Source organism: Poromitra crassiceps (assembly GCF_964638095.1).
Source record: "Poromitra crassiceps genome assembly, chromosome: 6".
Taxonomy (NCBI): Eukaryota; Metazoa; Chordata; class Actinopteri; order Beryciformes; family Melamphaidae; genus Poromitra; species Poromitra crassiceps.
Window position 1 is genome coordinate 33,848,952 of NC_139627.1, and position 13,820 is coordinate 33,862,771.

The following is a 13,820-nucleotide window of genomic DNA, read 5'->3' on the forward strand; positions in this document are numbered from 1 at the left end:
GAATTTACGGTAATCTATTTTACCGACCACTAAGTGGCGACAGTGCTCTCCAGACAGAGAGAAAGCCGAGCAAAAAACAGCCACGGGTCCGCGGGAGAAAGCCATTCTAATTTTCAAGGAAATAGCTGGGCGAAAACGCTTTCGATTTCACACACACACACACACACGCACGCACGCACGCGCGCGCGCGCGCGCGCGCACACACACACACTCGAGTACCTTTGCGCATAAATAAGACCAGAATCGCAAAAGCTTCTTCAAAGCTCTCAGCCGACACCTCAAGAAACGAACGAGCCCGTTTTACAGTAATCCAGACTGCCCGAGAGCGGCCGCGGAGCCAGCAGGAGCCAGCAGCAGCAGCACAGACGGAGGGAGGAGTTTGGAGACACACACACACACACACACACACACACACACACACACACACACACACACACACACACACAATATACAGACTTGCCCAAGGGCACCCATAATCACAGGCACGTGAGGTGGTTCTAAAAATCCATTTATCTCAAAACTCTCTGAAAATCTCTGAAACCATGCTGTACTCAACGGCTAATATCTACATAACTACTAACTCTACAAACTAACTCTTTTAGACAGAGAAAGCACACATTCTATTAGTTCTTTTTAGATGATTGGTGTTCACGAAGTCTTAACAGAAAAGAATCCTCGGCTCTTGTAAAATGAGCCAGAATCCTCAAAAAAAAACCTGGCAGAACCTACCTACAGCATTGAAAAAAGGGCTGGCAGTCAATGTGTTAAGACTGAATAATGACATCACAACTGTTAATTTAAAATGAGTTATTCCTCTAAACCTGGCTTCAAATGCACCAAATTTTTCGCGCTGGCGCCGTTCGGCCCTCAGCAAAACCTGGTAGCGAGGAAGTTTTTTGTGGCCCTCTCTATCATCAGAGTTACCCATCCATGGGTTACGGCATGACAATATTTGTTCAGCCCCCGGCAACAATCTGGGTTTCTCATGTGGCCATCCATGAAAAATAATTGCCCACCCCTGCCCTAATGGGTTGGGTCAGTGGTTCCTAAAGTGCGGCACAGGGATCTCTAGTAATGCAGTGGCAAAATAGAAAGGTGGGTCATCATAAAGCAGACCTTAACTAACATAACAAAAATCAATTCTATTTTCAGAGAAAGAAATATTTTGGGGGAGAAATTCCCCCATCTTCATGTAATGCATACTACTGCTTACAATAATGTATACATTATGAATTTACCCCCTAAAGATTTTTTTGCCTAAAACAGTGCCTAAACGTTCACATCACATGTTATTGTTGGTAGTCCCTTAACATGCAGTAGTATGTGCTATAATAGAATGTTTGCAGTTTTCTTCAGCCAGTCCTGCCTCCCTCATTTCTCTTCCTCGTCACCCTTTCTCTCTCATTCTCTGGTTACTCATTCACTGTTGCTTACACCCTGATCACATGATCAATACTTACACCCTGATCACATGATCAATACTTACACCCTGATCACATGATCAATACTTACACCCTGATCACATGATCAATACTTACACCCTGATCACAGGATCAATACTTACACCCTGATCACAGGATAAATACTTACACCCTGATCACAGGATCAATACTTACACCCTGATCACATGATCAATACCTACACCCTGATCACAGGATCAATACTTACACCCTGATCACAGGATCAATACTTACACCCTGATCACATGATCAATACTTACACCCTGATCACAGGATCAATACTTACACCCTGATCACAGGATCAATACTTACACCCTGATCACATGATCAATACTTACACCCTGATCACATGATCAATACTTACACCCTGATCACATGATCAATACTTACACCCTGATCACAGGATCAATACTTACACCCTGATCACATGATCAATATGATCAATACTTACACCCTGATCACATGATCAATACTTACACCCTGATCACATGATCAATACTTACACCCTGATCACAGGATCAATACTTACACCCTGATCACAGGATCAATACTTACACCCTGATCACATGATCAATACTTACACCCTGATCACATGATCAATACTTACACCCTGATCACAGGATCAATACTTACACCCTGATCACAGGATCAATAGCATCCTGTAGTAGGCCTCACTGCACCCCCACTACCCCCCCCCCACACACACACACACACACACACACACACACACACACACACATACACATACCACTAACAACAAAAAGACAAAGAAAAACTGCAGCATGGAAGCTGCTGCAGTTGTTCCTCAGCTCAGTAAGGGGGAGTTGTAATTTGCCTCTCATCTCATAAAGTCATAAAGTCTCTTTTGTCATCTCCAGTGACGGACATTAGCAGCGGGATCACTGGATGACATTAAATGTGGCGGGCAGTGGGGCCCTTAAGGTAGCCACTTATCCCAGCTTTCGGAGCATTAGCATCATGTTAGAGCTAGCCTGCGCCTTGTGTTTGTCCTCAGAGGATTGGCTTCATGTTAGCGTAGCATTAGCATGGTGTCAGAGGGAGCCTGTGCCTTGTGTTTGTCCTCAGAGGATTATCTTAATGTTAGCACTGAGACTCACAGCAGCAGAAAGAAGTGGCTCATGGCTTCAACTCAGGGCTTCATTAAATGTCAGTGCATCCATAGCAAAACAATACTGTCGCTTTTCAGCATGCCTCCCAGTCCCAGGCGTGCGTGCGTGTGTGTGCGCGTGTGTGTCTGCACACGAGTGTGTGTGTGTGTGTGTGTGCACACGAGTGTGTGTGTGTTTGCACGCGAGTGTGTGTGTGTGTGTGTGTGTGTGTGTACATGTGCGAGCGAGTGTATGTGTGTGTGCGCGATCCCCAGAGTCCTCCCATATCGCATCTTTGGTAGAAACATCTGCTTAGTCCCATTTCTTTGCCATCTCTTCAGCACTCCTGTACATAAATCACCTGTAGCAGCTAAGGGAATACTAGGCTGGTAAACCAGCCGGTCACGTGAACTCACATTTCATTTCGTTCTCCGTTCCCATCTGGCCTGAAGCCTTCACCCAGTGTTTTGCAGTGGTCGGAGGTTGGGCGCGTGTACTTGCCTTGACAGACAACTCCTTCAGCGAATCAGCGTTGAATCCAGTCAAACCCAAATCCACTCGGGAGAACGGCAAAAACACATTTTCCGCCAAGAAACTCCGCAGTTGCATACTATTGTTATTGAGTCAATTTCTGCAATAACTGCACTTTATGGCTGTTTAAACTCGACAAACATTGACATTACTCCTCGAGACGGACAGGCAAAGAGGCGGCTATTATTGTTTTGTTAGTGCAGTGCTAGTGGTGTTCCTGATTGGCCAACTTGCGCTGTCAATCACAGAGCACTGAGCGCAGTCGCTGATTGGCTCTTCCGCTTTGCAGTTTCTGCTTAAAGCAGGACTAAACCCCCCAGATTTCTTGCAAAACTGTATTCTACTTGATTTGAAAACTCTGCAGGCAAGATGGCCGCCTATACTCCCTCCTTTAGCTGGCAGAATTCCTCCCCCATAAAGTAACATATCTTGGCCAATAAGTATGTAACATACAAAATAAAACAACCCATAATATCTTATATTTGATGTAAAATGCAGAGGACATGTAACTGTTTAGTTAAACTTGCATTCCAGGAATATTGTGCTCTAAAGATAACATTAGTGGCTCGAGACTGAAACCCACTCGCTTTGCGCCAGAACACAATTCGGGGGTGGTTTTGGCGTAACCTATGTGGGATTCGAAATAACGTTCCGAGATAGAAAACGTTATGAATATTAGGGGTGTGCCGATTAATCGTATAATCGATGCATCGCGATTAGTCACGTGACGATTAAAATCGATTCACAATGTTCGATTATCGATTTGCAAAAAATTGCTTTTTTTTTTTTTTTTTGCAATTTTTTTGCTTTATTTGCAAAAAATACGGTATTTCGCCCGGAAAGCAGTTCCTTAACTGTAAAACGAGACCAAAACCGAAGTACTGGAAACTGGAATCACTGAAGAAAGCATGCAGGGTGGCTGTAACATGTGATGCGTGGACTTCAGTCGCAACTGAAGATAATGGAGGTACATTTGTTTGTTTACTTTAATTAATGGATACTGACAAATATACCTTGCTTAAAAAAAATCCTGTTTGGTGAAAAAGATGCATTGAAAATCGTGATTAATCGTAATCGTTTAATAATCGAATCGTAGCACCCTTAATCGTAATCGAATCGAATCGTGAGGTGCCTAAGGGCCTGTGTCCACCTAGCGTCTTTTCCTCAGGTCCAGCGTCTTTTTTCAGTTGTTTCCAATGGGGGGAGAGCGTATGTGAGCGCACACGGACGTCTAGAGAAAGTGCACAGCGCCCAGCGTCTTTTTTCGGCGTTTTTGTGCGCCCGGCTCCCAGCGCTTCCAGCTGAAAATATTTTAACTTTCAGAAAGACGCTGGTGTCGGCTGCTCCTTTTCTGGTAACTAATCATATGGAATCGCAACAGAGACAGAACGGCTCAATTGTGGGAGCAGATCGGCTAGACACTTAATATTTCTGGTGAGTGTTGTGCTTACTGCTTTTAATAGCGTAGCCTACCTGTGTTGTTAGCATGCTAGCTGTCAGCTATCAAGCTGAACTAACGTTACTTGCAGACTGCTTCCTTGTATATTGTGCGCTGGGATCAGCATTCCCCAGCGCACTCCCAGCGTTTAACGTCGGAAAAAGACGCTAGGTGGACACAGGCCCTAAGGTGGCACACCCCTAATGAATATAGCCACGTTATAAACAACAAACTAACGCTGGTGATCCATATGGAAACAGTGTTACTCGAAATGGTTAAAAGTGATATCAATTTGGTAATTCAGTGGCATTTTACTGCCATATAACATAACTAACTAGCGGCTAATATTAGGCACAGTAGGCATTACCCATGGATGCATTGGTCTTAAAGGGCTCGCACCGCGTGAACTACAGTAATAATCAATGGGGGGAAGAAAAAAAAATTCACATGAGTTGGTGCGCGTGCTAAACCCACCGTGACGTCAGGATGTACCAAATATCCCATTCATTTGAGGGCACAAAAAAAAGCAGTGTTCAACCCATAGAGGGAACTTATGCTGCTGGAAATGATACAAATGGTACAATGGTAACAATTTGGTCTCAAATGTGGAAATTTTGACCAGAATTCTTCACACACCACCCCCAAAGTCATATAATTTGGTTAAAAGCTGAAAAAACGTGTTTTGGGGTTTAGTCCTGCTTTAAAGCCTTCCCAGAGCTTGAGGCTAGACGGTCCTGCAGAACGAAATGAAATGTGAGTTCACGTGACCGGCTGGTTTACCAAGCTAAGGGAATACCACCCTGTCTATAAATCACCTGTAGCAGCTAAGGGAATACCACCCTGTCTATAAATCACCTGTAGCAGCTAAGGGAATACCACCCTGTCTATAAATCACCTGTAGCAGCTAAGGGAATACCACCCTGTCTATAAATCACCTGTAGCAGCTAAGGGAATACCACGCTGTATCACCTGTAGCAGCTAAGGGAATACCACGCTGTATCACCTGTAGCAGCTAAGGGAATAACCATGCTGGGACTGTGGAATACCCAGCTGCCATATACCTTTGTTCATGCTTATGTTTGCACAGCATGGATATTTCAGTTGGCCCGGCCGTGTGCAATATTGCAGAGGAGGATATTAAAAGTTAATGCAGTTAAGAGTGCTCGGTAGTGCATTTTCAGCGAATGACTTTGAGTGTGTTCATAAAGCAGAAAGGTTATGTACAGTATATGATATATATCTCTCTATTTGCCCTCTGGCTACAACCCCCAGAATAGCAGCTGCAAAGAGGAGGGAGGGAGAGACAAGGAACAGCCTCGTTGGATGGATGGATGGATGGATGGATGGCTTGAGGGGAAGATAGGAGAGAAACACCAAATGGGGAAGCGAGGAGGAGAGGCTCTGTCTGAAACTCCCAAATAAACATAGGCAGAAAGGTGGGAGGAATATGATGGTCTTGAATGGTCCTGGTGATGGTGATGATGAGAGAAAAGGACAAGGCTTCGACACAAAAAATACACTATCATGTTAAATTTAGTGGGGAACACACACAGTTGATGCACCTGTCATAGCTTACCACAGCTCCACATTGTGTTTGCTGGTGCTGAACGGTGCTGGGCTGCTAACTCCATGTAATGTGTCTGTGTGGCCAGCAGCTTTTCACAGTGCTTCTGCCTCCAATCTAGGACAGACAGGCCCATCCATTATACAGTTAGCAGAGTTTACATGCAGTTTACACCTTCAAATCTGTGCTCCATCCATCCTGCTTAATATGACACAACCATTCAGCATTTGCATGACAGGGAGAGAGTGCCAGAATATTGATTTGACTAAAGCCATCTCTTTGTTGTCCCCATGCACATTAGGGGTGCACCGATCGATCGGCAAGCAATCTGTATCGGCCGATTTTGACCTCAAATATGCGATCGGCGATCGGCCATTTTTTTTATATTAAAAAAAAACTGATTTAAATTAAAAAAAGCCCTATCACTAATCAGGCTTTCCAACGATATAAAATACAATGCCAATTGGTATTATTAAAGGGGAGAGATAATCGACCTAAAATAACGTTTCCAAACTTTCTTTGAGGAGTTTATATATCGGTGATCGGTGATCGGTAATCGGTGATCGGTAATCGGTGATCGGTCGATGATCGGTTGGGCAGATATTTCCCATAGGCAATCGGCAATCGGTGATCGGTGGCAAAAAACGTGATCGGTGCACCCCTAATGCACATCCCTCAAAACTCTGCCTCGCTCAAATCATATCTAGATATCTTCTTTCTCCCTGCCTTGTTTTCCCCACATGAAGACATCTTGACTTCCTTCTCACTCGTCTTTTATTGTGAGAAGGAGCTCTGTGTGTTTTTCTCTCCTGGTGTGGCTACTGGCTAGCTGTGTATCTGTCCTCTCCCACCCTCCAATCAGCCAGGCTGCATTGTTCTTCTTGTCAGCTTCATGAAGCCTTCTGTTCATTAGGAGCTCATTCCAGTGCTAGATGCTTATTGCCACTCAGCAGTAAGATCTCAAATAATGACATGGATACAAACAAACATCAGCAGGACCCGAACAGAAGGGAGACCTGTTGCCATGGTTCTTCTCATATGAGAGACCCATGAGTCATCATCACAGCGTGTCAAGCTCCAAGGAGTGTGCCCCCTAGCTGCTGCACTGTGCATTGTACATGATCTCCTCTTGCTAACGGTGGGAGTGAAGCAGCAGAAAGCCCTGAGGCAGGCAGCAATATCGAGGTGTGTAGCTGTGAAAGCTGCTGGATTCAACTGCTTAGATTGGTTTAAAAACACGTCAGCATCTCTGAGGAACCTTCGCCGTGTAAAGGTTTCCCTGGGCGGCTGTAGCTCAGGAGGTAGAGTGGGTCGTCCACTAATCGCTTTGGATAAAAGAGGTCGGTGGTTTGATTCCTGGCTCCTCCAGTCTGCATGTCGAAGTGTCCTTGGGCAAGACACTGAACCCCAAATTGCTCCTGTTGGTGTGCCAGCACCCTGCGTGGTAACCTGCCGCCATCGGTGTATGAATGGGTGAATGTACCTACTGATTGTAAAGCGCTTTGGATAAAAGTGCTATATACTGTAAATGCAGGCCATTTACCATTTACCCTCGGCTTACAGTGCCTTGTCGCTGGGCAGCAGTGAATGTCTGAGGCAAAAGCTTCTGGGCATTATGACCAGCATGAGGGCAGCAAAGCAGTCATGTTTGATGGGGTTGCTTATAGACACTACACTCCATAAATATCAAAGTAGTGGGGGGGGGGGGGAGGCCGCCCTCCTATCTATTTATAGAAATATTGAAAGGTAAGGAAATTGATTTGGATAATTTCCAGGTCTTTCATTAAAGGAAAATGCATCCAGTTCATTTCAGTCCAGATCCCCATATGATGCACATTTGATGTTGTAGAAATCCAGCCAAGAATCCAAAGGTCGGGAAAAAGCTCGGAAAATAAAAAAGTAATATGCTATGATCCCCTGCTTTATGACCACTTAAAACAAAATATCTCTCTCTCTCTACCCCCCCCCTCTCTCTCTCTCTCTCTCTCTCTACCCCCCCCCCCCTCTCTCTCTCTCTACCCCCCCCCCTCTCTCTCTCTCTCTCTCTCTCTCTCTCTCGCCCCCCCCTCTCTCTCTCTCTCTCTCTCCAGATCTGAAGAGGGAGGCCAGTATCTGCCACATGCTGAAGCACCCACACATCGTGGAGCTGCTGGAGACGTACAGCTCAGATGGGATGCTCTACATGGTCTTCGAGTTGTAAGTCTCAAACCGCACACAAATTCCACAAAGGTGTTGACGGCAGCACAGAGCACACAAGGAGTGTGCACGACGTCAGAGGGCCAGAGGGACGTATCTGGGGGAGAGCGTGAAGATGGCTGGATATGGGGCAGCGGAACACGGGTTGATAGCGGGGAGGGGACATTGACAGTGTAGAATGAAGGGGGGAGGCTGTGAAGGGGGGAGGCTGTGGCGCTAGCCTGAGAGAGAAAGCCAAACCCACCGGTGGTTTCATATTCAGCGCTGATACGACAAAGCTTGTTAATTGAGGAAGGAGAGGGAATGGGGGGAGGGCTGTTGTGAGTGCAGTGTATATATGAAGGGGCAGAGATGAGATTAAGATTTCACACTTGTCAAAGCTGTGCCCTCCCCTCGGCCCCTCCCACAACCACACCGTATCATCGCCTTTCCCCTCTCTTCTCTTCCGGAACAAATTCCTTTATCATTTAATTCCGTTATCGCAGATGGACCAAGTCCTAGGGTTTTGCACACAGTTCTATCACAAGCCTCGGCACAGGGGAGGAAACCTTCAAGGAAAATGCAAACGAGCTCAGTTTTTGAGGGATTTTCATGGTGTTGGTGCACAGTGTTGTGTGTGCGCGTCCCTGTTTATGTCGCACATGCACATGGGAGGAGATTTGACACAGGCTCGGAGCAGTGCGGCTCCCTGTCCCCAGGACTGCATATGTCTCCCTGCCCCCAGGCCTGCATCTGCATATGTCTCCCTGTCCCCAGGCCTGCATATGTCTCCCTGTCCCCAGGCCTGCATATGTCTCCCTGTCCCCAGGCCTGCATATGTCTCCCTGTCCCCAGGCCTGCAGTGTCTCCCTGTCCCCAGGACTGCATATGTCTCCCTGTCCCCAGGCCTGCAGTGTCTCCCTGTCCCCAGGCCTGCATATGTCTCCCTGTCCCCAGGACTGCATATGTCTCCCTGTCCCCAGGCCTGCATATGTCTCCCTGTCCCCAGGCCTGCATATGTCTCCCTGTCCCCAGGACTGCATATGTCTCCCTGTCCCCAGGCCTGCAGTGTCTCCCTGTCCCCAGGCCTGCATATGTCTCCCTGTCCCCAGGACTGCATATGTCTCCCTGTCACCAGGCCTGCATATGTCTCCCTGTCCCCAGGCCTGCATATGTCTCCCTGTCCCCAGGCCTGCAGTGTCTCCCTGTCCCCAGGCCTGCAGTGTCTCCCTGTCCCCAGGACTGCATATGTCTCCCTGTCCCCAGGACTGCATATGTCTCCCTGTCCCCAGGACTGCATATGTCTCCCTGTCCCCAGGCCTGCAGTGTCTCCCTGTCCCCAGGCCTGCATATGTCTCCCTGTCCCCAGGACTGCATATGTCTCCCTGTCCCCAGGCCTGCAGTGTCTCCCTGTCCCCAGGCCTGCATATGTCTCCCTGTCTCCAGGCCTGCCTCCCAGCTAACCAAACAGCCGAGAATGAGATGAAGGGAGGGACAGAGGGATGGTGGGTGGATGAGATGAGAGAATAAGGATGTGCAGTGGTTTCATGTAATTGGTGTAGAGGTACAGCACGCTACAGAGCAAGCTACAGAGCAAGCTACAGAGCAAGCTACAGAGCAAGCTACAGAGCACGCTACAGAGCAAGCTACAGAGCAAGCTACAGAGCACGCTACAGAGCAAGCTACAGAGCAAGCTACAGAGCAAGCTACAGACCAAGCTACAGAGCAAGCTACAGAGCAAGCTAGGATAATTGGGGGAAGGATGGCGACAGAGCAATTATGAGATACTGAGTCGGTAGTAAATAAATGACTGGGTCAGATTTGTGTTTGAGCACGCGTGTGTATCTGTGCGTGTGCGTGTTGACGTGCTTGTGCAGTTGTGTGCTTGTGCAGTTGTGTGTGTGTGTGTGTGTGTGTGTGTGTGTGTGTGTGTTGACGTGCTTGTGCAGTTGTGTGTGTGTGTGTGTGTTGATGTGCTTGTGCAGTTGTGTGTGTGTGTGTGTGTGTGTTGTGCTTGTGCAGTTGTGTGTGTTGACGTGCTTGTGCAGTTGTGTGTGTGTTGACATGCTTGTGCAGTTGTGTGTGTGTGTGTGTTGATGTGCTTTGCAGTTGTGTGTGTGTGTGTGTTGACGTGCTTGTGCAGTTGTGTGTGTGTTGACGTGCTTGTGCAGTTTTGTGTGTGTTGACGTGCTTGTGCAGTTGTGTGTGTGTTGCCGTGCTTGTGCAGTTGTGTGTGTGTATGTGTGTTGACGTGCTTGTGCAGTTGTGTGTGTGTTGACGTGCTTGTGCAGTTGTGTGTGTGTGTGTGTGTTGACATGCTTGTGCAGTTGTGTGTGTTGACGTGCTTGTGCAGTTGTGTGCGTTTGTGTGTGTTGACGTGCTTGTGCAGTTGTGTGTGTTTGTGTGTGTTGACGTGCTTGTGCAGTTGTGTGCGTTTGTGTGTGTTGACGTGCTTGTGCAGTTGTGTGTGTTTGTGGAAGGCAGCTAACTAAGCTGGATTAAGGCGATGTGGTAGGGCCTAATGGACATATCTTAAAAGCCTGTCCCCAGCAGCCTGTATTGATTGCGAGTGCAGCTCTGTGCATTGGGAGGCGCTGTCATCCCCGGCTACAACCTGGGTTTAACTGGGCTGAGAAGCTGTGCTTGTTAGAGCCATATCTTTACTGTAAATTACTCCATAGGGCTTTTTCAACGTGAAAGCATTAACAGCTCACTGTCACAGCAACACCTCCAACTCCCAGAGAGACTCAATTAATATGTCGGAGCTGCGTTACTGTGCACAAATATTTCCATCTCTCTGAAATGCTTCCATGGCCTTCCTGAAAACATATACTGTATTTGCTCAGAGGGGGTTGAGACTAAATGTGCACGGACACTCACACACATACATAGTTGATGGATAAAATCATGGAGATTCGTTCATGAATTTATTCAAGGAGAGCAGCATGCGGTAATACTGCTATGCTCTTCCTTCTATGAATCAAAATAAATAACATGTGAACAGGACCATACATACAGTACATACAGTATCAGTATTCAGACTAAGCAAGACAACAAGTGTATGGTTTTAATGCAATACAAAAATGTGGTAAAAACTCATATTCAATTCATTTAAGAGCAGCATTACCCCGGCAACCCAGTAGATATAATATAATCATGTCACATTACACAGAAAAGTCTTTAAAGAAAGTGCCGATATGGCCTTTTCATGGCCTTTACAAAGGTAGACTACATTTAGACACACCAGTGTAGATTTGCATTTGTTATTTCTTGGCAGCTTGTTCCATAGAGTAGCCAAAGCATGCAAAAATGATTCCCTGTCCTGTCCATGCTATTCTTAAATGTATACCTGGAACCAAATCAGTAGAGCTCCCTCTAGTGGAGTATCTCTGACACCCTTAAAATAACCCACAGTGAACCTCACTAGGGCGCCTGGTTCATAAGATCATCCAAGCATTTCTTCATCTACTTCACTCTAGCTTCCTCCCATAGCCCTTTCAGCCTCTCAAAAAAGGCTTCCAGAGTTCCAGGGGAATATTTGCTGCGATCTTCCAAATTTTCCTTAGAGGCTTGTTTGATATTAAGCTCAAAATGAAAAGAGGCATCAATTTCCTTTTTTAGAGAGGAATAACACTCGCCATCTTCAATTCACTAGGAAATATCTCAGAAAACAATAAAACAATTTACGATATGGGTCACAGAGGGATACATAAAATGAGCTGCCTCCTTTAAAGTCTTGCTTTAGAGATGTCTAGCAGCTAGACGTCTCTAAAGCAACTGGTGTTGGCAATATTCCTTAATGATGATCATCATCATTAGGTTTCTTCAGCACAGTCACTCTGTCAGTGACTACGTTTACGTGCACACAATATTCCGGTTTTTGCCCATATTCGCAAAAAGAGAATATTCAGACTACCGCAAATGAATAATCCACTAATATCCTCATTTACATGCAGCAGTAGCTCGCGCTCCCACGTGGGGGGGGGGATGCAGGTAGAATCAGGGGAGTTGTTCTGTTCAGAACAAACAGTGCCCCTGACTGTATTCTTACCAGGATCATCTGGTACATTTCAGGAGCTTGCTGCTGAAAAGTTTGGCGTTGCGATATCCAAGTTTTTCATATTAAGCGTAGGCTACGTTGTTAGGCCAGAGTCAGTTATAAGAGTTGCGTCATCTTCCGTGTTTCTCATCTTGTCCCGATCAGAAATGTGGGCTTTCCTTTTCGCATGCGAGAGATGATGGATTATATGATCATATCGCCTCTTCTAGCACTTCTAGCACACATCAGCTGACAGGCAAACAGGCAAGATGCGTCGCACACTGTGGTAAAAACCCTGATTGAGACGCATATTCCAAATGCGCTGTCTACATGATCAAAGAATCCTCCTAAAACCCGAATAAGACTGGAATAACCCAGATGTCTTAATCGGAAAATGCTAAATTCGGAAAAAGGACAAATTCGGAAAATGCAACTGGAATATGCTGTTTACATGACCCTTATCAAATTCAGAATATTGTCATTTCCTACATAAACGTAGTCACTGTCTCAAAGGAAAAAGCATCAGCTTTACCCCTCGACTGGATTTGAGAGGGAATCTTGACAATTTTGGTAAAATAGCTGTTGTTTACAACCAACAGAGACGAGACATGATTACAGCTCCTCCTCTCCTGTGCTCTGCCTCCCAATTCACCTCCGCAAACCAATCACAGACAAGCACAGTGTTGAAGTTTTAATAGGAGTGACCTTTCCTGCCTAGCAGACGCCTGTGCCGGCCTTTATGCCACACTGATCCTCTCTGTCTCCTCTGTCCCCCGTCTCCCCCTTCAATCTCTGTCTCTGTCTTTATTAGTATGGACGGAGCAGACCTGTGTTTTGAGATTGTGAAGAGAGCAGACGCTGGCTTTGTCTACAGTGAAGCAGTGGCCAGGTGAGATTCATGCATTCATTTTTTTCTTCCCACTCCCTTCCTGTTTGTGGTTGGTATTGACGCATGTTTTTGCATTCCAATCCCATGACTTTATTTTTGCACGAATAAACATGTAGACAAACACCTAGTGCGCTGTTTGCAATGTTGTTGTTATTTTGCTGTGACACAGCAGTAACAGTGCTCTCTGTCTTCTCCTTAGTCACTACATGAGACAGATCCTCGAGGCACTACGCTATTGCCATGACAACAATGTCATCCACCGAGATGTCAAGGTATTTCTGACTTACAATGAAGCTTCTCGCCTAACTAGAAGCTTTCTGGGGCAAGGCTGGGGGGTAATTTTGCCAGCCTGGGGATATTTGCAGTTCAGGCAGTATTAACAATTCATGAAATAACAGCATACTGCAGAGATAGAATCATTAAAAATTCTCTCCTGTGGAATCGATTTATGAAGTTGTTTTCGGTGCTCCGTGACCTTAAGCTTGACATTTTCCATAAAACACGCAAAGAGCAATCGGTCAACTCTTCCACTCCGTCCTTTTGATTGCTCTTTGATCACTCTTCTTGTGTAAGATCCAAAAACATTTAAATCAAATCCCTGTTCGTTCATGTTTG

General features: G+C 46.1%; 1 protein-coding gene across 2 annotated transcripts in view; it reads left to right on the forward strand.

Annotated features, from left to right (window-relative positions):
• The window catches only part of caska (calcium/calmodulin-dependent serine protein kinase a), a 204,848-nt gene that overhangs the window by 97,788 nt on the left and 93,240 nt on the right, over window positions 1-13,820 (forward strand). For both annotated transcript variants that reach the window (XM_083638890.1, XM_083638891.1), the window contains exons 3-5: window positions 8,193-8,298; window positions 13,128-13,205; window positions 13,405-13,477. In XM_083638890.1, the coding sequence (XP_083495016.1) occupies window positions 8,193-8,298; window positions 13,128-13,205; window positions 13,405-13,477 (257 nt within the window). The remainder of the gene's footprint in view (window positions 1-8,192; window positions 8,299-13,127; window positions 13,206-13,404; window positions 13,478-13,820) is intronic.